General features: G+C 36.9%; 1 protein-coding gene across 4 annotated transcripts in view; it reads right to left on the reverse strand.

Annotated features, from left to right (window-relative positions):
* Positions 1–7,220: 7,220 nt before the first annotated feature.
* The window catches only part of HAPLN1 (hyaluronan and proteoglycan link protein 1), a 72,662-nt gene continuing 51,944 nt past the window's right edge, over positions 7,221–27,938 (reverse strand). For all 4 annotated transcript variants that reach the window (XM_037529945.2, XM_037529947.2, XM_037529946.2 and 1 more), the window contains 3 exons: positions 22,742–23,113; positions 12,867–13,169; positions 7,221–10,786 (listed from right to left, as the gene is read on the reverse strand). In XM_037529945.2, the coding sequence (XP_037385842.1) occupies positions 10,497–10,786; positions 12,867–13,169; positions 22,742–23,113 (965 nt within the window). In that variant the 3' untranslated portion in view covers positions 7,221–10,496. The remainder of the gene's footprint in view (positions 10,787–12,866; positions 13,170–22,741; positions 23,114–27,938) is intronic.

Genomic DNA, 27,938 nt, shown 5'->3' on the forward strand with positions numbered 1-27,938 from the left:
TCTCTAAGGGACTAGTGTTCTGGATTTTTTTTGAAGATGATACAAAGACCTCTGCCTTGTGAGGTAACAAGCACCCCTCTGAGGCTATACGTCACCTGGGTGTTTGGAAACCGGATCAATTGCTGAAGCTGAGTCACCACATAACCTGGTCAGAATTGGTGGAAGACAATGTCCCTTGAAGAAGCTGTGTGACTCAGCCAGTGTATTCTAACAAGAGTTGGGAGACCATGGATTGGACTAGATTCTGAGGGTGCTGAATCAGGGGAATAGAAAGTAAAGTTGGGTAAGAGATATTTATTCAATACTGGAGCACTGTCCTGTGATCTAAGAGTTAACATCTTATGAAAAATGGCAGAGAGAGTGCCAACACTCTCTGAAGAAAGCTCTGAGAAGACAGGACAAAGTAATGGCCCCCACTAAGTAAAGTAGAAACATGAGAGCTGCTGAACAAATGTTGGGAAGAGATCAGATAGAGGCTTGAAGTGGGCAAGCTAGGCAGATGTGCTATGTAAGAGCAGAAAACACTGGCTGGATTAAATTTGTAAAGAAAAAGAAAACAACATTTGTGTTATTGAAGGTGCCCAATCTGACTGCCCCAAGATTCCCAGAAAGGGTCTCCTCAAGAAGTCCTACTCTGGAACACAAAGTATTTTGAGCTAAGAGTAATGAAATCCCTTGGGACTGAGGAGAAGCTTCTGTTCTTGCCTGTGTCCTTCAGCCTGTCTAATCAAAGAAGAGATCATCATGTTCTAAGTTTCTGCTCTTTTCCAAATCAGAGAAATGGTCATTACTTTCCCCATTAATGACCTAGAAGAATATAGTTTGGGGGTATCATCCACTTGTAGATTTATCAGTGAACATGTTCTATCTAAAAATCTCATTTTTAATCTCAGAGTAAGGATGAGGTAACCCCTTCTCCTTATTATTGTTATTATTTTTGCTAACCCATTTGATGCTCTTTTGATTATGGGTCCAGCTTGAGAAAAACCCAGAGGAAGATGGGGTGATGGCCTTTGTGCCCTGATGCTCTGTTCTCAGACTGGACATCATTTTCAACCAATAATTGCGTTTATTGTATTTTGAGTGCTGTTGATTGGTGTATGGTTGGTAGGTTTTATTTTGTTGTTTGTTTTTAACTACAAGTATATCTTGAAAAGAGAGAGTAAAACAAGGACTGTGTGTTCCACCAGATTCCCATTCTGTGTGGTCTCTCTTTGCTCTGGGAAATGACTTTCCCTCTTCTCCAAAGGTATACAAGTCTCTTCTGTTCTAGATGTTTAGATGGGGGTGGGGCAGTCTTGGGTTGCAAACCAAAGGTGGATGTTTGGTGGGTGGGCTGTGGCCTTACAGGGAATCAGTTCTATGCTGCCTCAGGCCTACATCACCCCCTTTTGTTGACAGGAACTACTTGAATGTCTTTCCTGCTGTCTTCATCCATTCTGTCTACATGGTAGCCTCTGTTGTCTCTCCTTTCACCCACTGCATCATTTCTTTTAAGCCCCTCTACAAGCATGCACCTGAATCTTTCATCTTTCCTGTTAGGCCTTAGTGCTGTTGAACAGTTGATCATTTTAGCTCCCTTTTTTAGACTTGGTGTGGGAGACTTGTATTTGCCCTGAGACCTAAGAAAATCCTTAGGGAAGAGTGAACAAATTCAGTATTTGGAAAGCAAGATGCAAACCAATACTTCAAAATACTATTTGCACCACAAAAGGGACGTCTATATTATTTGATGTGTGTAAGATGGCAAAAATTGTTCCAGAACTACTAAAACATATAACGTTGCCTGGCTAAACCAATGAGGAATCATTTCAGTCAAACCTAGAAGTAAGTTTGCTTTTAAAATTTGTGGGTTCTTGCACATTCTGGTGGGACAATTTGTATGCATTTCCACTCATTTATTTAGCAAGCTGAGAAGCACCTGCAGGCTTGGAAATTTATCTTATAGACCCCATTTCTTCCCATATTTACCAGGACTAACTCTTATTAAATCACCCAGCAAAACTTAAACAAGCATCAATAATGTTTTCCCCCTACACAATTTGCTTTTCATTAAAAGGCTACATGAAGAGGAGAAACTCAATTATTTTAAGATAAAAAGTTCGATTAGGTGGAACTCTGCATATTTTCCAGCCATCTGGTTCAGTCACAAACTCCCCAGGGTTCCTGAACATATTTGCAACAGAAAAGAATTTGAACTTGAATGACTTTTAAATTGGGACATAAAATGTGGCAACCCAGACTATGCACAGATACTTTGCAAGGACTAATGAATAGAGATCTATTTAGAGGCTTCTGTTGGTGATGTTTTCTTTTCTTCAGAGAGAACTAAAAAGAATGCAAACACTTGTTAATAACTGAATAAAATCCCCTTTTGCCCAAATTAAACCATACCTGTAAAGTGTATTTTAAATGAAGCCAAAAAGCGTTCCACTCTGAGTGACCTGTCTCATTTACCAGTTTGCAGGGAAACACATTTTCAGTACTTAAGATCTTATGTTGAGGAAACGCCTGTAAAGGAAATTCAAAGTGGCTGTAGATAAGACTGCAGATTATAAAGTAACAAACCTAATACTCATTATGGATTTTAAAAAATTTTCTATTGCAATATATTTAGCATAAAATGCTGTGTAAAATTAAAGTGTACAACATGCTGAGTTTGTACATTTATAGACTGGTATGATTGCTCTCATAGTGAAAGCACTTCTGTTCTGACACATAATGATCATTTCTTTTTGTGGTGGGAATAATGAAGATCTAGAAAAGGGTTATTTTTATAGTCACATCAGACACATGTCTTCAGCTATTTCTTCCTCAATCAAGCTGCACCTTTATTGAGATCTATAGTGAACAATTGACGAGGGTGTGCGCTGCTGGAGCTATGCAAGAAGTGAAGAGCTGTGTAATGGTATGTATTTGAGCTCTCAAGAAACTTGCAGAGTTTTTGTAGAAAAGTCATGTATCAAAGTATAGGTGACCAAGTAAGTAAGTATATGCCAAGTAAGTATATGTCAAAGTAAGTATACCAAGTAAGTATATGTCAAAATATAGCTGATTTTCAATTTATAATAGTTTGTCGGGCATACATCAATTTTACATCTTTTGTAAGAACCTTGCCCCCACTCCCCAAATTGTGTCTAATCCATGAAAGGGACTGCGGTCTCTGCCAAGACTGGCCCAGACAACAGGTGGTCCAGGATGATCGATCAGTAAAGATATCTCCCAACTTTCCTTCATGTAACTGAAGATGAACAACCTTGAGAGAGCTGACTCTGATTTAGAATCCTAGAGGGAGGCTCTTTGATCAATGAAAAAATGCTTTACTTGCTATAGGAACTGTCGCAGCGACAGCTCTTCCATGAACTTTCTAAAGCACCAGGCAGCATTCTCTATACTATCCTATCGTATAAGTTTGCAAAGTTTATCCTGACCAGTGCTCTCCCACCAAACTTTCCAAGCTCTGGTACCTGAACTTTCCTCTGCCCATGCTTTAGTAGGGAGACAGTTCTCAATGAATTTGTTTTATTTCATTAGTCTTGTGTATCTTTTTAGTGGCAACTAAGCGCTGCCGCCCCCACCCCAACATTTGGATTATGAGTCATGTCATTTACTTTCTTCTCTATCTTGTCAGCATAGTGTTGGCTTGTTCATTTATTTTTCAGGGTCTGAGTTCTCATGTTTGTAATGTAAGTGCATAGGTATTTCTCTCTGAAATCTCAGAAGTTATTCACTTCAATGTGGAGTTTGAATTCTTATCCCCAAAATGTTGAACAGCATTATTGTGATAGCCCTTGGATTTCAGTTCTTTCTGAACTGAAGTGATATCAAGATAAGAGATATGGTTTAAAGTGGTTTTATAGATGGACTGACAATAATAGGGCAGGCAGGCAGATAAATGGCCTATAACATGTGCCTATAAAATGGGAATGTCACTAGAAGAAAAAGAAAATCAAATGAATTAAAAATCTATATTTGAAGAATATTCTAAGTTCTGTCAAATTTAAACATATTATACTATTTTAATTGTGTATATAAATATCTGATGTGAAACTATAAGTGTCTATTTAATTAAGTGCAATAATCACATACATATTAATTGAGTGACTGGTTTTTCTTCACAGATCTGTTAAGACCAGTGGTTCTCAACTCTGGCTGCATATTAGAATTAATGGGGTCAGAGGGCTATTTAAAAAATCTTGATGTCCAGGTTGTATCCTTCACCATAATGTTTTTCTAAATGTCCCCATGTGATGATTCCAATACATCTAGTACAGTTGCTTTAATTGCTTTAGCAGGTTACTGAATTTTCATATATTTATTAAACTGAAAGATTAACTTTTGACAACCATTCTTTCTACTAGAACAGAATGTGCTTCTCAGCAACTTGAAATTTAACTTTCATCATGGAATTTCTTCCCATGGAGCAAGTATATTCAATTTAGCAGAACTTGAGCACAGGAAGAACCACAAACGACTTTATCTTTTCCCTGGGCTCAGAGCAATCATTATGCATGAATGTGTTTATTTACCAGTAAAATAAATGAATGGCCCAGCAATTTAGTTTTAGATTCACATATAAGATTCTCAGCACCTTCAAAGAAAAAGCTTTTAAAGATTCCAAAACTTCAAACTTGCTTACATTTTTTTTTTATTGTTTCCGGCTTTCTACATGTATATGAGTTTTGGCAGCCAGAGTTTTCATTGACTAAAATCAAAGGGAAAGAGATTTTAAAAAAATTCCAAGCTATTTCAAGGAGGCGGATGAGCCAGTGGTTGGGCTCCTTTCCTAGAAAGAAAAATGTGGGAATAAAATATTCTTAGAATTCTGTTGCTATCCAAGAATTCTACATTTGTTGATAAAGCCAATAGTTTCATTGTTAGATAACGGAGAAGCTGAGCTCTCTCTACACCTTGGGAATACTCCTCCGAGTAAATGGTGCTCAGGTGGCAGTCTGAAAGAGCCGTCTTTTTTTATATATGTAAGTTCGTTTTTTTTAAAGATTTATTTATTTATACAACAACCTGGGTACAGGCCAGATGTGTGGGAGGGTGAGAGGATTCACCAGAGACAGAGCAGGGAACAGAACAGGCAGACTGACTGAAACACACTGCTGAGGGGAGCAGTGGGCGAGAGAGGAGAGGTCTGCTGTGCCATGTGGGTATCTCATTGACCAGCCGGCATCAAACCCACACTGTAGAGGCTGCTGACAGCTTCACAGCTCTGCGCTCAACTGCCTGTGCCACCAGGGAGGCCCTATGTAAGGTTGGTTTTTTTTGTTTTGTTTTTTTATAAAGGTAACATTGGCTTAGAACACTGTATGGGATTCAGACTTACTGAATGTACCTCTTCAGAAGTGAACTTCTGAAACAGAGCAGGTCAGAAACAGAGCAAGTTAAAACTTCCATGCTGATCAGAAAGAGTCATCTTTTAGTAGCTGAGACATGTGATGCTGAAGCCCCAGTGGACAGAGAGAAGCTGAAAAGGAAAAAAGGAGAGAATTTAAGAAAGTAGAGTTTAAAAAAAAAAGTAGAGTTTAAGAAAGATATGGAGAGGCCTCCCTGATGGCACAAGGAGTTGAGACACAGCACTGTGAAGCGATCTGCAGCCACTGCAGCATATGAGTTCAATGCCCGGCAAGGGAGGTGACTCACATGTTGCAGCAGACCTCTCCTGTGTTGCCCTCTGCTCCCCTCAGCAGTGTATTTCAGTGGATCTGCCTGTTCTATTCCCCATTCTGTCTCTGGTGAATCCTCTTCCCTCTCCACCCACCCCACCATCTCTGGCCTACACCCCAGCTCTTGTATGCATAAATAAATAAATCTTTTTTTTTTTTAAAGAAAGATATGGAATCACCCTCAGGGCTGACCCAAGTCATGTCAGATGTGTGGTTATGCAGGTAACAAAACTTTATTGGCCTGGAAGCATCAGACATAAAGCAGATAAATTTTATTTTCTTCATAGTGGAAAAAAAAAAAAGTACGGTGAATTTCTTCCTTAAGATTGGGACATGTAGTCTGCAGTCAGTGTGCTGAATAGATCACCTACCCAGAAACAATGACTGCAGTGCCACCTTAAGTTGTGCCTCTAAATAATCCTAAAGGGAGGCCTAAGAAGAAATCAAGGCAGAAAATGGAAATATTTTTTTCTTGCACTTTTGGTGTCATTTTCTTCTTAGTTGGTCCTTGTTTCCTTGTAGACCCAATAACCCTTTGTTTTTGGTACTCTTCTTGCATATCTGACTATCCAGGATGGAGTCCATTCTATTCAAGAATTGTCTTGGTATTAATACTTAGCATTAAGTCTTAGTATTAAGACTTGTAATATTATGTCTTAGTATTAAGTATTGACACTTAATGGGGAGCTAAGGGTATCACATCAGAACAGTTTAAACTTGTTCTTATTTCAGTGCTATGAAGCTCCACAGGACTCTTCACTGTCACCACCAAGCAGGTTTTGTGTATCAACTATAAATTGCAATGATATATGGAATTTGCTGGCAAAGTGAAGATGATAACTTTTACCTATATGAAAACTTAAACAGTAAAATAAAATGATTTAATTTTATATTACCCTTGGACTTTCTTTTCTAGGGTTGTTCAATGTATTCCGAAAAAGTATAGGAAAAGATTCTTAAAGGGCATCTTCCTATTTGAACGTCAATGACTCAAATTGTCTTAAGCATGTTTGTAATCAAGTCATTACACCAGGTAGATTCTTGCACACAATAATCCATTTCTGTACACAGGAATATCCAGACACCATATTCCACATTCAGAATTCAGGGAAGGGTGGAAATATTGAAAATATGTTCCTTGCTATTGCAGTGCAAAGTGCAAATAAGAAGGACTTTATTATGAAAATAAAATTCTTTCCTTTAATTCTGTACTGATAACATATAAATCTAATCAGTGAAACTAATTTCTTGGATTAACTGGGTGGGCAAAATAAATTATGCTTAAATCATATAAAAGAGAGGAAAATACAATAGACTTTGGGATAGAATTGTTGCTGATTTAGCAATACCATAGATATGCTCCTTTCCCCCTTTAGCTTCGTAAAGATACAGGAGATGGGAATTGCTATGTTTACAATTTCAGCTCTGTTGTATTAGAACAAAGATGGGCTAAAGGTCTTTTCTTGAAATAAAGTATTTATAGTTTGACACAAAGAATAATAGCTAAGATTCTACAACTCAGAAGAATCAAAAGATACTGCAGTAACACAAAATTGACTTTTAATGTTTGTTTACCAGTTCATTGTATCTTACAGAAAATGAAAATGAAAACATTTTTTTTTTTTTTCGGTAATACAGATTGTTTCTTCTCCTCAGATTTGTACTCAAGAGGTATTAAATGACTTTAAATACTGATTTTCTTTTAATCAGGTGGCTTAATGACTTTTGTATTTTTTATTTCTTCCATTGTACATCATTGCTGCTCTGGCAGTAGTGAGCTATGATACAGTTAACTTCTCAGCCAAACTTTGTCAATAATCCACTGATCATTCTTGATGCATTCTATTCTGCAAACTGATAGGTAATTCCTTTTGAATCCTCCTTCGTGGTCAACTATTCCATGAGACCACCATATTCTTTGGAGCACTGAAGTGGAGAAACCCAATATGGCTGCCAGCAACCAAACTGGTATTTCTTTGGAGTCTACTTCTAAATGCCAAAATAATAAGCAACTATATTATTGCATAAAATAAAACTTTAATAGGTACCGGCCCTGTTTCTATGAGAGAAAGTTTAAATTTACAAATACCATAGATGACTAAAACTTACTGTGATACAATATGGCAGCAGTCATTAAAAGATGGCTTCCAGTGTTAATGTGACTAACTAGTTTCCATTCCTCTACACTCTTTGTTATTTGAATCATTTCTTTTTGTTCAGGTTTTCAACTGTAGGTGTTTCAGTGAAATTTGCAGATGTACTTTGTTCCTTACGTGGGGCACAATTATTATGAGCAAATGATCCAATCAATATTTCCTAAGCAAGACTCCTATTTTATCCATCCAATACTCTTAGAACCCAAGTCTGAGGAGCAATTTCTGAATTAGCCATTGTTGTACTAACTTCCTGCTGTGTTAGGATAACCTTTATTTTTAAACATTCTCAGTGAGATATCTTGAGGAATAAAGTAGGACAATAGACATTTAGTGGGAAAATGGCAAATGGAATTTTTTTTTTAAATACCATTATTCAAATAGGAATCTACAGGGGTACAGGAATTCTAATGCTTTGGGAGAAATCAGAAGATAAAAATTCTGCCTAGCAGTATTCACTCTGTTAAACTTTGTTTTTTACAAGCATGGAAAAATGATGTGTAATCATTATAGATTTTAATCAGCTAACAGTCACTCGAGAGATTTTGATCAGCACCAATTCTTATACTGGTAAGTATTCAAAAGTTAAGAAATACTATTATGCTTAACATTATAAAGGTAGAGTTCTGTGGCAATATCTGAAAAATTATGTACATGCTTCAATAGAAATTTGTTCCCATTTGCATTTCCAGTAAAATTTATTTACATGATAGTAATCCTTCAAGTATGGACTTCTTCCAATAAGCTAACCCCCATATTTGAGGTGTTAGAGTTGCTATTTAGGAGATAGCCACCTTTTTAAATAATGTGTTCATCTTCTCTTAGACCAGTCAGGTATTTTTAATTTAGAAGTTTGAGTTGTCTCAGCATGTTTAAATTAAACCTCACAATCACTTTGGATTTATATTTTTGTCCAATTTGCATGTCCAACTTAATGTCAAAATGTGCATGCATCTTTTAATATTAAAGCATCTGAAAATTTCCAGATAGGCTTTTGATAAAAGAAATATCTATTTTTATTTACAACAATTTGTCTAGATAATATGAATATAGTTATGGTTTCATGAACTTTCAATTGTTCTATAACTTTCACACACATAACTCTACATTTATAGCACAAATTTATTAGAATTATTACAGAGCTTTAAATGCAACCACAATCAATTCAGGAAATAGGTTTATTTACTGATGTTCATGGGAGGAAAATCTACATAAAAACATTCATGAAAGCATACCAGCTATGTCATACTTGAATTATTATACTAAATCCCATTTATTAAAACTCATTGTGAAACAATGGGAAACCATGAAATGTAATTTGAATACAAATATTGGTCCCTGGGGGGGTCTCAACAGTCATAAAAATATAGGAAAACAGATCTTTATTTAAGATTGGAGCTGTTAATGTGGAAAGCTGTTTTTCTGAAGCTGGCCTTACAGTTTCATTTAAAGCCCTGAAGATTTTAGTGTAAACTTTTTGATGACATCTTCGGCATTTCATTTAAGCCTAATGATGACCAGCAAGGAAAGTGACCACATTTTCTGTATGGAGAAAGGTTTAGAATTACTTTGTTGACTTCGTTTCCCCAAACACAGGCACCAGTTGGACTTTCTAGTGTATAAACAAATAAGAATAATAAGAATTGTGAAGATTGGGTCCCAATTTCTTGTTTAAGCAAGTGTATAGTTACTCATTGCTTTTATTTTTTTCATGTAATGTAAATAAGAAGGAAATATTAAATAGTTTAAAGTTATTTTTATAGGACAATAACATTTCATAGGCTAACATAAAATCAAGCTGCTAAATTTTACAATTTTTCTGTCCAGCAGTTTATCTATATAACTGCCCTGAGTAGATGCTAAATGCTGCTTAGCAAATGGCCCTTAGAATTTAAATATGACTCAGTAAAGCTACTCAAGAGATAAAACAATTCTCCTCAGGCATGTGTAATTTTAATTAGAAGAAGGTAGGAGTCTCATTGGTTAATTATCTGCTTGTTTAATTTCATACTTCATATAAATGGGATTATAAGAAGTTTTAACTGTGCTTGTTACTGTGCATTTGAGTCCATATGAATTTTTTTTTTTTTGGTCAAAAAGGCAGGAATTGAAGGAGTAAAGTGTTCTCTCTCTTGGAAACTAGATATATTAACTTTTAGAAAAGTGTATATTGTTCCCTTGCTAAACAGCTTTGTGTAACCGCTCAGAATCTTAGTTTTTCTAAAGAAGGCTGTATCTCAAATGTGTTGCTTAATTTGTTTATTGTAGTGCATTTCAAAACTGTACAAATGTGTAAAATTTGTGCTTGTGGAAGTTGCTGTTCTGAGTAGCTTTACTTTCCTTCATTGGATCCTAGCAATCCTCAAGCTATTGCATGCCCCGTTCATGAAAGGAATACTTCGTTGGGATGATGTGGCCTAAACGGTTTGGCTCTAAGCCTCTTTACTAGCACTTCCCTTACAATTATATTAATTTATAATAGATATTGAATGATAGTTTTACAAAAAACAAATTAATGAATTGGTCTTTATGAAAATGACTCTTTACAGTAAGTAAAAAAGGGTTATCACAGTTTTGGTAACTTGCATGAGTTCATATTGAAAAAAAAAAAAAAACACCTTTCACATGTTCTTAATAACTTTAAAACTGCCGCGCTCTAGGGGCGTGCTCAGTTGTATGCTCTGAAGCAGTAGACACCATACAGCTTATGCTTCTTATCTGGGAAACCCACGAAGCGCACCGCAGCCTCGTTGGGACTGCAGCGCCTTCTTGGCCTAGAGATGGGGTAGCGGACGCTGCCATCTGCCAGCCAGCCCGCATCGCAGCGGTCATATCCCAGAAGTTTCCAGGCAGCAAATATTTGGCCCACTTTGGCAATCTGAGCACCATCTTTGAGGCAAGCCTGGACCGCTTCATCATAGGTCAGCTTGGTAGGGTGGATCAGATAGTAAAAACGGCCTGCAGAGGGAGAAAGAGAGAAACCGTCAATGGGCCTGTCCTTGCCTGAGTCACACAGAGGTGGAAGGAGCCAAATTGTGTTTCTCAATGGAGGGGAATATGGAGCAATGTCTGTAAGGTTTTGTGGAACATATGATCACCAATTAAATGTAGTGCCCAGGTCGCTCTCCACTAAATTAGTTTTTCCCTTGCCCCTTAAATGTGTGTTCAGACATGCCCTTGTACAGCTTTTAAAAAAGCAAAGGGAAATGACAGATGCAGTTTCTTTTAGCTAATTAGTAACTAAAAGGGCCCTTCTGTGGCACTAGAGAAGACAGAATCCCATGTTAAAAGCAAGAGCTATTTAAATTCTAGCTGTAGCAAGACCCAAGCCCAGTACAAGTTTCTGGAGAGGCAAGATTTGAATGTGAAAGGATCAAAAAACATTACTGACATAAAAGTCCATTTAAAAAAATCAAAAGCCCTCAAGTTCTTTTCATTACAGGTATCAATAAGACATTATTCTTATTCAAAGACTACAGTATGAAAATGCAAAAAATACAGGAAGTCACTTGCCATAAATAACACAGACTCAGAATGTAAACTCGGCCGGGTTTGCTTCCTTGCAAGAGGATGAATTTTTTTTCAACTTTCCTCCTTTGGAACCCTGATACCCACCATTTCTTGATTCCACAGCAAAGAGCAAGTTAATTTCAAACATTTATTGAATAGTGGTAATTATTGAGATTCCCTCAAAATGTGTTATAAAGGCATTAAAAAGTAAAAAATGACATAACTGACCGAAGTGATAAATACTGATGCAAGATTTTCTCAGACTTTTAGCTTCAGATAGAATCTAATCCCTCTTATTTGATTACAAATTGCATTGTGGGGCTCCCCTGCTCCTCACTGAATATAGATGACTCAAGTATAAGCTAATGTTTACAATTTCTTTCTACCTTAAGATATGTGATTTGCAGAGATGGAAGAGGTCAGGGGAACATGAACTAGAGGGTGAGTTCTGTCATCTATCCCGGAGGTCAGCAATTGCAGCGCAGGAAGCAAGTGAAACTTTATTAGAACACGCCACACCCACCCATTTAAAAGCGTCTATGGCTGCTTTTGTTTTACAAGGTACAATGACACACTGAGGAGTAACAGCAGAGACCATATGGCCCGCAAGGCCAAAACTATGACGAGCTGGTTCTCTATAGAACATTTGTTCATCTCGGATCCTTTATTATTTTTCCCCAAAGCAAAGCACTAGAAACTATGGAGCCAAGATTTGCTTCATGGGTGTGACTGGGCAGTTACACAGGGCCCCAAGCTTGACTTGATATTCTCCTGAACCAAGATTAAAATTCTTAATCATTTTTAAATATGGATGACACATTTTCATTTTTCACAACCACAAATTATGTTGCTATTTCTGGATGGAGCAAGAGAAAGTTGGGATTTGTGATGCATTCAATAAATCACTTTCATCACTGACGCAACGGGGATTTCTTTTCTTCTGCTTTCGTCTCCAGTGTTACTCTCTACTTATTTTTCTGGCAAAATTTTCCTCTCTCTTTATGAAAGAGAGAAAGATAGAGAACCTTTCTTTATCTTGAGTTTTGCTGATCATCCATGCATCCATTGTAATTTAGAGGCGAACATGGCACAGAAGCCATCTTTACTTCAAATGAGAGATCTACATTCCAGAGAGAGCACACAATGGCAACATCATCTTTGGCAAAAAGAAAAGTTAACAACGAGGTAAGAAAATAAATATGAAAAAATAAAAAAAAAAAAAACCTGATCATACACTACCTACACACATACAAAAAGGAAAAAAAGGAAGAAACACAACCCATACGATGTCACAATTAAAGCTATTTTATAACAATTAGATGAAATATAACCTAAGAGTAGAGGAAACAGACACCTTTGCCTGCCTTATGTGGATACTTTTAAAAAATTATGACATTAAAGAACTTTCACATCTTTTCAAGCTAAATCAACACTTCAAAGGTTTTTTCTTTCTTTTTTAAGCGGATGAGATAAAAAGTCAAGTGTAATCTCTAGGATAAGAAAGAAGGCAGCATGGTTCATATCTTACCATTGAAGTTGGACGTAAAACAGAAAACATCATATCGGCTTTTATCTTTATCCCAAAACCCGTAGTTCCTGACTCCGGGGACTGTGTTCTGGCCTCCACAAGGCTCTCTGGGCTTTGTGATGGGGTATTGCACAGACCCATCGCTGAGCCAGCCAGCATTGCACCAGTCCAGCCCGGCCCGCCAGGCATCATACAGCTGGTCGAAAGAGGCCATTACCGCATCCTGGTCCACACAAGCCTGCTGGGCCTCGTGGAAATTCAGATTGTAGCGTCCCAGTCGTGGAAAGTATGGGAATACCACACCTGTCCAAAGAAGGTGAGGGTCATTGGTGGCACAAAGAGCAACAACTATGAGCAAATATGTCATTTTTATGATTATTGTTCTCATTTTAATGACAGATCAACAGAGTTTAGAATTGTAAATTTCAGAAGCCTTTAGGAAACACAATCACCAATTACCTAATTTTTATGAAATTCTAACTTCCCAAATCCAAATAAGAATTCCCTGAAATACAACTAGATATATTTCAAGAGTCTAAATTAAAGATACATCACCAGATATTTCAAATTACATCACAAATAGTTTTTTGGGGGATTGTTTTGTACAAGCAAATCTGAATTGACTGGTGAAAAACCGAATGGCCTTACCATTTATAGAAAGAGCAGTTTTTTGGTGCACTGGCAGTGGTTTCTCATCTACCTTTCTCCTGCAAGCTGTCTTTCATTTTTGAGCATCTCACAACTAAATATTTGGTTTGATAAGTTCAGTGATGTATCACTTTGGTTAAGAATTCAACTCTTAAAATTTTCCTTTATGAAATGATTTGTCTGCCTCTTGCAGTTTCCAAATAGTTCTCCCTCAGAATTTAACTTCTGCTGCTGGTTTCCCTAAAACAGATGACCACCCAGACTTGTCCACACAGGAAAAAATCAAATAGTAGTGAGTAGAAAGAGTGGTAGGAGATGCAGAAATTGTGCTCAGAGAGAAGGCATTTATCAAAATTCACAATTTTTCTTCTTAATTATTATCATATAATTAGTAATTTGTTTTTTTATGTTCTTGTAAAATACATGTATTTTTAAAGATTTATTTATTTATGCATACAAGAGCTGGGATACAGGCCAGAGATGCAGGGGCGGGGGAGGGGGAGGTGAGAGGAGTCACCAGAGACAGAGTGGGGAACAGAACAGACAGGCCGACTGAAATACACTGCTGAGGGGAGCAGTGGGAGAGGTCTGGAGACGTCTGCTGCACCATGTGGGTTGCTCCCTGACCAGCTGGGGATCATATTCATTCTGCAGAGGCTGTGGGCTGCCTCATAGTGCAGTGCTTAACCTCTTGCACCAGCAGGGAGGCCCTCTTGTAAAATATTTGTTAACAGGTGAGTAAAATATAGATATATACACCTGTGCTCCTAAAAACTTGCAGGTAAGGAGCCTTTCTGGTGGCACTGGGGTTAAAATCTCAGTGCTATCAAGCTATCGCCAGCCACTGCGGCCTAAGTTTGATCCCCAGCCTGGAAGCTAACCCACATGGCACAACAGACCTCTCCTATCTTTGCCGCTGCTCCCCTCAGCAGTGTATTTCAGTGGATCTGCCTGTTCTGCTCCCCACTCTGTCTCTGGTGAATCCTCTTACTTCCCACCCCCTACCTCTGGCCTACACCCCAGTTCTTACATGCATAAATAAATAAAAATAAATCTTTTAAAAAACTTGCACTTATTGGATTTCTTATTTAGAGAAGATTTAAAGTGAATCCTGTTGGATATCTAACAAAAACCTAATAAAGTCTTATTCCATAGTAATAAGGCAATTCTCTACAGTGAGGCACACCCCTGTAGAAAGCATCGTGGCTCTCTTATCTCTTTAAACTTTATTGGAGTGCTTTATCTTACTTTGTGCCATCCTTGAATAGCAAAACTAAAACACGAGCTTTCATTTAAAAGTATTTTCATTACTATTTTTAGCTTCCATGTTCACATACTTTAAAGCAAAACTAATATTTTAAGAACTTTTTTTTATTGCAAATAGAAAAATAGCTTCCCAGAGCATCCTATACAAAGGAAGTACATACAGATAACCATTGATTAAGAATTAATAGATTTTAAGAATTAAGCTACATATTTTAAGGGTATAAACCCTTAGCAAATATAAGAATTAATCCACACATGTTAAGGACACTAACCCTTAGCAAATATAAAAAGCACAACTTGGAACTTGCCTTTGCTTAAGAAGATGTAATGTTTTGCCCCCAAATAACTCTTTTTAGTCAAATAAGCATGGGAGGTGATTGAATCATCCCATACTTTCTACATAATTTCCTTAAAGAGTAAGGCTCATAAGAAAGCAAAGTTGTATCATTTGATGAACTTCCAGAAGGACTGACTGCTCTATCAAAATGTTTCTCCTAAAGTGGCTAAAAGACAATCAATTTACAGTGATTATTGAAGCCTTGTCTTGGATTTTTTAAGATAGAAAGAATATTTTTAGCATGTACAATGTAAAAGACTGTCCCCTTGATGATCATTTGTGGAGCGTATCACATGTGCTATTTTATGAGACTGCTGACACTGTTCAAAAGAAATGTACAATTCACTAATCGTGTAACCAGTACACAGGACATGTTTTCTTTTATAAGTTGAAGACTCTAAAGAAGAAATTTCAATAGCCTAAATCAAGTTGCGCCTCTGCAGGGCACGTTTGTCCCTCTAAAGCTGTCCAGCTGGCACTGTTCACGAGAGGCAGAGGTCCAAGAAGGTTTCCTGATCTGATCCTGCCTTCTCAGATTCTTGGCTGCAGGATCTATAAGCTGAGTCAGGGCCAAAAAGAGGAGGAAAAGACTCTCTTGGTTGCCATTCCCCCTGCAGTGATGGGGGTAGGGAAGCCTAGAAATGGTTGGGTCTAAGAGCATCTGCTAAGAGTCGAGTTAGTGCTGGGAAGGAAATGCAATGTTCTCTCTGTTCTCACGTGCCTTTTATTCTCCTTCCTTAGCACACCAAGGAATACCAATGAAAAGGAAAATATTTAATTTATCTAGTAGAGATTTCCTTAAGTGAGAGAAAATCTCAAGCTATCTCAATCTGGAGAGAAGGAAACCCTTTGGGTTGAATTTCACTTCCCAAAGGGGTCAAGATAATAATAGAGAACACAGGATATTTTACCTTATCATAGCTTTAAAGACCTAGATGACCCTTCAGGTTTAAATTCACAATAGTATATCTGGTGAACTACTATGGACATTAGAAAATTTTTTTTTCTGAAGTATTTTGTCCTTGATTAACCATTGAATGTCACTTAAATATGATTGATTCAGTACCAAATCCATTGTAATATATTTAATTTTAGTTGTTTTCAAATTTAACATAACTTTCATGCAATAGTTTCTTAAAGTCATAATGAAACCCAATATAAAATTTTAGTATTTTTAAATTGTAACACAAATGGTTAAATTCTTGTTATGTTATCTCAAAAGACTTACTTAACAAAATTCGATTAATATCTGATGATGCTGGAATGAACAAATTCCAAGTAAATCAAGGTCAATTTCTATGTCAGATTCAGTCAAAGCTTTGAGGGTTTTATTGTCTTAAATGCATTTGTTGTACAAATTTCAACAATAAGCTATTTCTTACATGCAGGGACATTTCTGAAACTACATATTAGTATTCTATTTATTTACTTATTTAATTTCCAGTTAGTTAAGATTTCCACATCTAAGACTTTAATTGCAGAAACTTCTTGACTCTGGAGAAATGTGCAATACAGATTAACTGTTGATTAAGAATTAATCTACATATTAAGAATTAAGTTTAATTCTTAATTATGGAGCAAATTATGATTGCTTTCATCCAGCATTACAAAAATAAGAAAAGTTAAATTTTCATGAGTGAGAAAGAAGGCTGCATGATTATTTTTCCAACTGTGATTATTTTATACTTTATGACAAAATATAATCAAAAGCCTTCACTTTTCCATGAAGGCCTAGATGCATCTCTAAAAAGAATATTACTATGGATGATGCATCACATGGAAAATAATAATATCAAACTATGTGAGTAGCTTTGTCTGTCAAAATGTTTTGAAACACATTTTTTTAAGATTTATAATTACATAATTCAACTCATCCTAGTTGTTAACAAATATGAATTCATTAGACAGAAGGCGGATTCTCACACCATGGTACATATAAAAGCCAAAATAAATTTTAATGAATATTTTTAGTAATAAAAATTCAGAAACCATGTAGCATACTTTTACTTTCCTTAGTGTTTTTCTAAGTGCATACTAGCAATATGTTTGGCTGAAATTTTCTATTTTTTAAAATTCTCAAACTATACTTTTTTATTTGACCCCATTTTCATGAAAATGAAATGAAAATGAAATGACCCCATTTTCATGAGAAAACATACAGTGGGTGATTGGGAGCGCATATATCATGTTTTTCATATCATTACTCATATTATTGATTGCTGAGATGAATTCTGCAGCCCAGGCTACTTACCAATTTCTAGTGACAATCTCCTTGTTATATTCATATAAAACTTGTCTTTTTATATTCATATAAAGATATATACAATCTCCTTGTATATACTCATGCAAAGACAATGTGGGTAATTGGTACCAGCAATGTGGGTAATTGGTACTTTTCAGTACCAATTTGCCCAAGATCCTTAAAAAAAAGTATTTCAACATCTAGGTACAAACCATAAATAGGTCAATCAGTCTTTCAAAAGGGCTTACAGTTATTTTTTATTGGTATGATTCAAATATTTTTTTTAACAGATAGTTAAGAGCAAGGTACTATACTCTGTACTAAAATACAATTTTGGGGTAGGCCCTCTTCTTATGAGGAGTCTGTGATTATATATATCTCAATGGATAGTTTATAAATTTGAATCCAAGGCAGAATAAAATCTTGTAATATAAAAACAAACCATACAATTTGGGCATCTTAAAGAACTTGTTTTTTCTAATTGGAAAAATTCTTTGTAGAACATAGTATTTCATCTTGTATTAAAAAAGGGCCAATATAATGAAAGACATCATACAGTTAACAGTTGCAATGACAATTTCATCATGACATTGAAAATGATATGCTTTCCTGATCTTACTTAAGCATTTTAGGAAATTGGCAAAGAGTTTGAGTGAATCTTTCTTGATGCTCCCATGTTAAGGATGTAATTGATAATGCAAAAAGATCAGAATCTGGAACAAGAACTAATAAATAATAAACACAAGGTATCTCCTTTGTCACATGTAGTTTTCCGTAACCTTCAAACTCTTATGTATATAACCTGGGTACTCTGATCATCTACTCCAGAGCATGTGGAAATCATCCTCTGGTAAGCAACAAGGTACCTCAAATCATAATCTATGGTATTGTGTCTCTCTTAAATTTGTTGTAGTAATTTCACTTACAATATGTGTCCTTCTCATATTAGAATACATATATAAAATAATGCCCCATGAATTTTTCTTAAAAATTCTTCAGTGAAAGTGGAGTAAATAAAGCAAGAAAGAATAAGACTGTCTATATCATAATTTTGAGAGATGGCTGCTGGTACACAGAAATCATATACCAATATTTTCACTTTACCCAATGTTTGAAATTAGTTATAGCAAAAAAAAAAATTATTCCATCCTATTGTCAAATTGAGCCTTAAACTAGTCAAGCAGGATGCTAACTGTCTGTGGTATCTTCATTCTCTCTGATACCTATGATGCCCTATAACCCTTTTCATACTCTTTATCAACTAGTGAAAAAAAACCATTCACTTTTCAGTGTCCAAATCAGTGTCTCTTCCTTAGGAGTGGTTTCCCTCACCCCTCTATTGCATATATAATGTTTTGTATTTAAAAGTATATGGTGTTGAGATAAAAGTTCATAGTTTTTAACCTACATATGAAAAGGTGTGATCACATATCTCTGAATCATACAGAACATTATAAACCAATGTTACCTCTATTTAAAATAAATACAAGAAAAAGAAGTTTTAAACATTCAATCACTTATTACTGAGTGTACTAACTCTGTTCTTGGCACTTGACTGCCCTCAAATAGATCATATTTAGCAGGTAGAGACAGAGATTTTTGCAAATATTTACAAAACATAATGTGGGGCCTCCCTAGTGGTGCAAGGGGTTAAGTCTTAGCACATAAAGCTATCAGCAGCCTCTGCAGCATGAGTTCTTCCCTGGCCAGGGAGCTAAACCATATGGTGCAGCAGACCTCTCTTGTGTCTCCCCCTGCTTCCCTCAGCAGTGTATTTCAGTAGATCTGCCTGTTCTGCTTCCCACTCTGTCTCTGGTGAATCCTCTCACCCTCCCCACATCTCTGGCCTGCATCCCAGCTCCTGTATGCATAAATAAATATTTATAAAAAACATAATATAATTAGAGCTGTAATGGAAATCTATATAAGTTGCTACGAGAAAGTCATAGCTGGAGGGTGGAAGGTAAGCACACAGAATAAAATTGATCTTTGATTTTACTATTGAAGGATTATGCTTTCTTCAGTTGTTCAAAAATGGATTGATGTGTAAAATGTTCAAAGTTAAAATATCAGTTATTTATAGGCAATTTCTCTGGTTAATGACTGCTTCTATCCTTTCTACAGCACACAAGAAAGATGGAAAAATGCTATCTGCAATGATAGGATTTGGCAGTTCTCATGGGTACACCAATTAATACATTATTAACAAAGGACAGTCCCAAGGTCATCCCCCAAACCTGCCAAATGTTGCTGCCTTCTTGAAACTTCTTATTTCTTGTCCAGCAGAGAATTTCTCCTTCCTTTGAATTCCTAGGCCATAGTGGATAAAAGCATTGGCTTCACCCAATGCCCTTAGTATGAAATTCCATCTCTGACTCTTATTACTAGCCATGTTATCTTAAAAAAGGAGTTATCCCTAAGTGTCATCTGTCAAGGGGAATTATGGAAAGTATAGAAAGTAAACAAAATAAGTAGTGCATAATATTAGAATATCTTGTTTCTATCTACCTACTTCACCAAACTTTGTCTTATTTTAAAGTACTTATTTTTGAAGGTATCCTAGAACCTTCAATGGACTGTAAACCAATTCACCTTTCAGGGTCCAAATCATTGTTGAATGAAAGGAACCAAGATTTGAAATTCTTCATATCTCATGGCATCAAAAATAGCACTTAGAAAATATTTACCTATTAAATTGGTTTCTTGGACCCAGAGACTTGACTCAGGTTTGTTCTATGGTAGGGAAGTGTTCCAAAAGTATGTCAACATGGAGATTTGGGATGGCAGAAGACCTACACAGGAAATAGTACTCTCCTTACATTTCACCTTCAAAACCTCTAATTGTGTGTTGACTGGAGTCTCAGAGGCTAGAGTGCATTATTTTCTAACATATACAAAATCGCCTTTTAAAGCAAAAGGAGAGCAGATACCATGCTCAATGCCATTGGCAAGCAGTGGTATCAAACTAGAAGTAGAAATATCTTGCATTCATTTTTATGGTTTCCTTCTATTTCTGGCAAGATATACTGTTTCTACATATTTAAATGTCATCTTAAAGTAAATGCAGGGAGAGAGAAAATATGACAAGAGCATTACTTACATTTTAGAAATATTGTGATATATAAATACAGAATTTCAGAAGAAAAAATGATATCACATAATATAGGTCAGTCTTTGATTCTTAAATGAGGAAGTAAAAGTACCTCAAAAGTAAGTAACTTGTGGGCCTCCCTGGTGGCTCAAGGGTTAAGACGCAACCTATGAAGTGATCCACAGCCACTGCCGCACGAGTTCAATCCCTGGCCAGGGAGCAACCCACATGGCTCAGCAGATCTCTCCTGACTCGCCTGCTGTTCCCTCAGCAGTGTTTCAGTCAATCTGCCTGTTCTGTTCCCCACTCTGCCTCTGGTGAATCCTCTCACCCCCCACACCTCTGGCCTGTACCCCAGTTCTTGTATGCATAAATAAATAAATCTTAAAAATAAAACGTAACTAACTTGCACCACCTATTAAATGTATGTTGGCAGAGTTGGTATGAGCCTAAGCATCGTGACTAACAGCTCAAGGCTCTGTCCGTTGCCTGATTCCCCTTCAATGAAGGAAATGGCTTTTAATTAATAGCTAATTATTGATTGTCTTCTCTAACCCAATTACTTCTTTCATCCTGAATAATGCTAATATTCATGAACATTGATGTGAATCAATAAAATTGAAAGCACAAGGTGGTTTGCAATCAGGAACAAAAAGCTACAACTAAGAGAGATAAAAGGACACAAAAATGCATTTTGTGTTATTGCAAATCCAGTAAATTTCCATACATGAGATGGGTTCTGTGGGATTCAGAAGGTCATGATTTCCGTGATGTGCCGGTGGCTCAGATATTTTTCTAAAACGACAAATCTATCCTAGATGTGAATGGGACTTCTAGAAAACGCACAATTTATAGTTTACGGACATAAAGAAGGAATTTAGGGCCTCTCTGGTGGCACAGATGTTAAGCACAGAACTGTGAAGCTATCTGCAGCCTCTGCAGCAAGACTTAGATCCTTGGCTGGCCAGGGCGTAGCAGACCTCTCCAGTCTCTCCCACTGCTGCCCTCAGCAGTGTATTTCAGTAGATCTGCCTGTTTTGGTCCCCATTCTGTCTCTGGTGAATCCTCTTACCACCACCACCTCCGTACTTTTGGCCTGCATCCCAGCTCTTGTATGCATAAATGAATAAAAATAAATCTTATTTATTTATTTAAATATTTATTTAAATATTTATTTAAATATTTATTTATTTTATTTATACAAGCACTGGGTACAGTCAGAAGCGTGGGAGGGTGAGAGAATCCACCAGAGCCAGAGCGGGGAGCAGAGCAGGCAGAAGGACCGGAGCACACTGCTGAGGGGAGCAGCGGGTGGCAGGAGAGGTCTGCACGCCATGTGGGACCCTCCTTTGGTGGCTGGGGAGCCCCTGGGGATCGAACCGGCGCTGCAGAGGCTGCGGGCAGCTTCGCAACCCAGCGCTCAACTGCTGCGCCGCCGGGGAGGCCCTAAATCTCTTTTTTTTAAAAGAAGGAATTTATTCTATTAATGTAATCAAAATTCATCCTTTACTGTAAAGAAACACTAATAGCCATGAATGTAGATGTTTTGAGATACATGTGCCACCAAGAAGAAGTATTTCCTTATTGTTGGGACATATTAAGTAAAATTTAGGAAGAGACAGGATGACAAGGACTTTTTATTGTTTAGCTTTGTGTTTATTTTGGTTTTGAAACTACTGAAAGGGCTATATGTTTAAGAACTAAATTCTAACCCCTTTCAATCTGATATTCATTTAGTATTAAATGTCTAAGAGACTCTGGACCATTTAAAAAATACTTCTTTATATAAGAATATTTTAATGAATCAAGAGGTTACTTGTTTGTTAAATTGAGTTTTCACAGTTACTTTACAGAATACAATTACATGGATGTTAGTTAGCAGATGTCCTTCACAAAACTTGCCATTTTTTTTTTTAAATTGAGATAATTTTAGAAGCATGCTGAAAAAAGAAAACCTTCCAATCTGAATTTCTCAATAACCATAAAATGAGGTTTTAATTTTGAACAGCATAAGGCAGGTCTTGAATATTGCTCATTTAAGTTCCACTGCATATCTCTCCTATTTGCAAATGGCTTCAGTTTTGCATGTAACTATTGTGTGAACATTTCAAATATGAAAGTTTGAATGATAGAGAGCAAAATACAAAAGAACAGAAACACATGCTATACATAGAATTTTGGTTTCTCACATCATCACTATGGAGACCACTAGCTATTCCTTGTCAAGAAAAAAAAAAAAAAGTAATGATTAGTTCTCATTTCTAAGTTTGAGATGAGTTGTAGAAACCTACCTTGTAAATCCAATGCTACCACAGCAGTATCATCTTCTAAGCCTTCAATTACCTCACACTTGTACCTCCCGTAATCCTCCAGGGTGAGGTCGGTGATCACCAGAGAAGCATCGTTATCACTGCTTCTCTTCAGAAACACTCTATCCTGGTAGCCTCCATAGGTTTTCTTGTGGTAGCCCATGGAAACAAAAACATCCACTTCCTTGAGGTAATCTGAAGTCAGCTTGGTCCACTTAATTCTGATTTTGTGGGTTCCTGAGCCAAAAGCTGTAGGGTCTCGATAAAATTTGCATGGCAGTGTAACATTGCCACCTCTATGTGAGAACACCTTGGCTTGTTCTGCTTCCACGAGTAGGCGGGGACCATTTTCTGCTATAATTGAAAAGAAAAGAACTATTAATATTTTTTAGGCTTTTTAATAAAATGAAAAATGCTATCTATACAGGGAATCTGGCAAATAGCCTTGGATGATAAGCTTCTCTGCAATGTTGAATCTCCTTTGAACCACATCAAAAGATAAATCTAATACCTAGACATCATCTATTCAATATAAGGAAATTGTATCTTTTAAAACACTGAAAAATGGAAGGATGGGCATGATAATCATTAAAAAATATTGGATAGCTCCCCCCCCTCAGTGGCTTAAGGGTGAAGTCTCAGTGCTATCACCACTGGGGCCCGAGTTCGATCCCTGGTCAGGGAGCAACCCACATAGTGCAGCAGAGCTCTCCTGTCTCCACCTCTGCTCCACTTAGCAGTATATTTCAGTAGCTCTGTCTGTTCTTCTCCCCACTCTGTCTCTGGTGAATCCTCTCACTCCCCACACCTCTGGCCTGCATCCCAGTTCTTTTATGCATAAATAATAAAAATCTTAAAAAATGCATCCATTAAAAAAAGGAAAGAAATATTAGATAACAAGGTAATATTCAGATAAGAAAGTCATCGAAGTTTGATGATTTCACAATAAATTCTACTTATTTTTCTTCTATATTTAAACATAAAAATGTAAAACAAAGACAAGTGAACGTTTCATGACTACCTCCCCAATGTAAGCACAAAAATTTCTAGTGAGACAAATTTATCTCTTTCCATCTGACCTTTCTAGTACAATAAATCTGTATTATATATTCTGGAAAATGTATAGAGCAGCATTAACTTTAATTGTACTGTTTTGACCAAAGAAATTTAGGATAACCTCATGGCTTCTAGTGAAATATACACCTGCAATATGCCACTCTGGAGCATTTCAAGCATCTGTATATATTTTATTTTAACACTATAAAGGCTAGATATCAAAAAGGTTTTTTGGTGAGTGTTTGAAAAACTCCAGCTTTGAGAAATACATTCCTCAAAACTTAAATGTTACAAGTATTCCCAAAGTTGTACTTACTTTTTGATTAACCAAATAATTATTTTGTTTACTCTGTTTAATCTCCTTTGTCTCCTCTCTTTGCTTTCTGCTATGTCTTGTTTGACAGTTACTGCTTCCACCTTTCCTTTCCTCCCCGTTTTTTTTCCCTCCTCCCTCTTCCAAGGACTTTATTGCCTTCCAGAGAGCACCGCAATATTCCAAGCCTGCCAAGTCAGCAGACTGCTAGTCTCTAGAGATCCAGCTGTTATTTTCAGATCTTGGCTTTCTCTGGGGTTTCCCCTGGTTAGCTCATTGTGTTTTTGACCTTGACAAGGTCTCCTGAGGATGTGCGAGATTTGAAAATGAGAAATCATTATAAAAACTCCTGGACACACACCTTCTCATCCACACACAGCTCTCAAAATTGCCTTTCATGGAGCTCTGCAGCCCTACCTGCTGTAGGCTGGTAGGTTACGAATAAACTTTAGGCACAAATCATTTAAGATACACAATTCACCAGGAAGAATAACCACACACCTTCTCATCCACGCACGGCTCTCAAAATTGCCTTTCATGGAGCTCTGCAGCCCTACCTGCTGTAGGCTGGTAGGTTACGAATAAACTTTAGGCACAAATCATTTAAGATACACAATTCACCAGGAAGAGTAACCAATCACCTTCAGAAAGATCTCAAACTTAGTTATGTAATGGCATACACAGGATTCAGATTTTAAAATAGTGTTCAAAAGTGACACAGTGGTCCATCTTTTATTATATAGCATCCAAATTAATATAAAAATGAACATATTTCATGTATAATCAGTCTCAGTCCTCAGGATCTGGGGTTAACAAAGCCATCAATGTCCACACTGTGAGTAGATAATAAAATCAAAGGGCAATGGTTAATTAAAATGAATCACAAATTCACCTCATTAAGTTTTTCCATTAGATTCTGCTTTTTGTCTCTCACTTAGGGCTGTTTAGGGGAGGTACCATGTCTCCAACCGCACTTATATGTAGTCACCTTAGACTAGCCATTGGGAACTAGATTTTTCACAGTATTTCTCAAATATTATACTGCTAAATATTGAGCCTATTTTTGGCAATTTAGTTAATCTTCCACGGTTTCACTTACTTATAAAGTTTTGAACCATGTGGAATGAAAAGGTATATAAAATATCACCTGTTTTATATAGACCTAGAAATTATTGTGTGGTTTAGCATAATCATAAGGTGTTCCAGAATGAATACAGTTCTGCCCATTTGATAAATTAAAGATCAAAGCAAAGATCAAAACTCTTGCATGAGGGACCAAAACATCTTTTTTTTTTTTCTGTGGTTAATTGTAAATTGTTTTTGGAGTATTTTAGAAGGATAGGTTTCTAATTTTTGACTTCATTATGCTCCAGAATAATGAATTGATGATGACTCATGTGGTGTAATATTGAGAACTGAGCAGACACTAAAGTTGACTTATTTCCCATAGAATAATTTTTTTTTAAATAATTCTGCCAGAATGTAAAATTCTACCATTCTTATTTCTCTTTTGGTGGGTTGAGGTGTTGAGGTAATAAAGACCAGAAGTCCCTGGACTGAAATTCTAGAAGTACTAAAAAAGACGTGTAATATGTAGCACATTGAGTGACTGAGTGCCATGAAAGTTCACTAACCTGAACCTTCAAAAACATTGCCTTGGAACAATATTTGTTGTGGGTCACGTGATTTAGAAGACCGATATTGCAGAGTCCACAACAGTGAGCACTGCTCGTGGGAGTGGCCTGTGGCAGCACAGGTAAGATGTTGAAGAAGGAGCACTGGTCAGTGAGTGAGGTGCTCTGGGTCCCAGAGCAGACTCTTGCATGTTCTACCTCAGAGAACATGAAGTTTAAGATTGTTATCAGGCTTGCTATGGTGAGCTGTCATCAGAGATCACCAGGAAACACACTATGTTGGACAGAAGAGGGAACGAGGGCAGAGAGCAGAAAAGGGCAACCAAGAGGGAAAATGGCAAACTGCACAAGTTGCCTAGATTAACTATGGATTATGAGCATTGAATTTAAAAACCTGGATCAGTTTAAAGTTTAAATCAGAGCTCTTTGATCAACAAGCAACTGCAAAACAAATAAAAGCAACAGATAAAAATAAACCTCGATCATCAAAATGAGTATTGCTCATTTTCCTTTTTTAAAAAAATGAAAGAACAAATAAAAACAAACAACATACATGTGTTTACTTGAAGACTGAATTTTTTTAAGTCCAATTGTTAAGTTACAGGATTTCCTATTTTTATTAGTGAGACTCAATGCCAGTGACTTGAAAGACTTCATGCCCTTCAAAGACCACACTTGTCTCCAGGGGAAACAGCAGGACCTCATTATTCTCTTATACATTCTGCTGTGAAATCCAGAGGACTTCATTCAATTTCACCATATTATGAAAGCAATGGCATGACCTGACCACCAATCTTTGTATGCTATGTCATTTCGATGAAGTTTTAAATATCAGGACAAAAACAATTAGCTGCAGAAAAACAATTTAGATATATAATACTAGACTATTATCAATTGTTCTCAGCTCTATTAAAAGTGCAGTGGGGGAGGGGGTGCAGATGATCACCAAAGAAACACAGGTGACAGAAAAAAGGAGAAGGTGCTATGGATCAAAATTTGTCTCTTTAAAACTGTATGTCCGTGCAGGGGCAATCTTGGTGTTGGCTACTTCCTCACTGCTGCTTAAGTGAAGTAGCCTCCTAATTTCTGGATTTCCTAGACCAATAACATGTTAATACAAAAACAAAATTGGAGGAAACTGTTTAAGATGATTACATCAGTTGTTAAACGAGAACATTACAAATGCTTCCCTTTCCCCCAAAAAAAATATTGCCACCATTTGAATTTTTTTAATCATAAAATTTGCCATAATAACCATTTTCAGTGTAGAATTCAGGGACATTTTCTGCTTCCACAGTGTTGTGCAACCATCACTATCTAGTTCCAAATCTTTGTCATCACTCCAAACAGAAAGCTAATGCTTCCCTGACATTCTACACTGGTTGGCAGAGACTCAACTGTCAGCTTCATGATGAGTCATTTGAAAAACTGCTAAAGGTTTTTAAAATGTTACCTTAGTTATGTGACAACCGTTATCACTTGATAGGTTTCGATTTGTAAGACTAATGCTGTTACTCTCTGTAGAGTAGCCAAATCTGCCTGAGGGTGAGCAATCGGGATGGATTTACATCCTGTGCTTTCCTTCCTCTGCTGAAAGCAATCACTGTCTCCCTGGGCCATGTGTTGTTTACATTGCTCCTCCAGCATCAAGGCAGTGCCCTGCATAAGCTAAGTGTCAGCTGCTGAAATGTACCAGAGCTGCCTAGTGGCTGTGCTTAGCTATGAATACACCTGAGCTTTCTGTATATCATATCATAGTGGGGCAATGAAAACACTTCATAAAATCAATTATACAAGTACATAGCAAAATACTTAAGCAGAATACATAATTTAGATATTGAACTCCTAGTACCTTACGCATGACATGAGTAGGATGCACACTAGGAGAAATTAAGGAGGATCTTACTGTAAATGTTAACTTTTGGATTATGTTGTTTCCTTCTAACTGGAAAGATCTAATTTTCCGTAAGGTGCTCATCAGAACCAGGGCTCCCACTGTCTGCTCATGAGCATGGTGTGTCCAGTTTGGCATCAGCAACTTTTATGAGGCTTGTCCTCTGTCTCTGTTGCTCCCACCCCCACCCAACCTGTATAGCCGCTCCCCCTTACCCGAGGTTTCACTTTCCTCGGTGTCGGTTACCCGAAGTCAACCTCGGTTCAAGATTATTATGCGCAA

This window comes from Talpa occidentalis, unplaced genomic scaffold (assembly GCF_014898055.3).
Source record: "Talpa occidentalis isolate TD23 unplaced genomic scaffold, MPIMG_talOcc4v2.1 talOcc4.6, whole genome shotgun sequence".
NCBI classification, from domain to species: domain Eukaryota; kingdom Metazoa; phylum Chordata; class Mammalia; order Eulipotyphla; family Talpidae; genus Talpa; species Talpa occidentalis.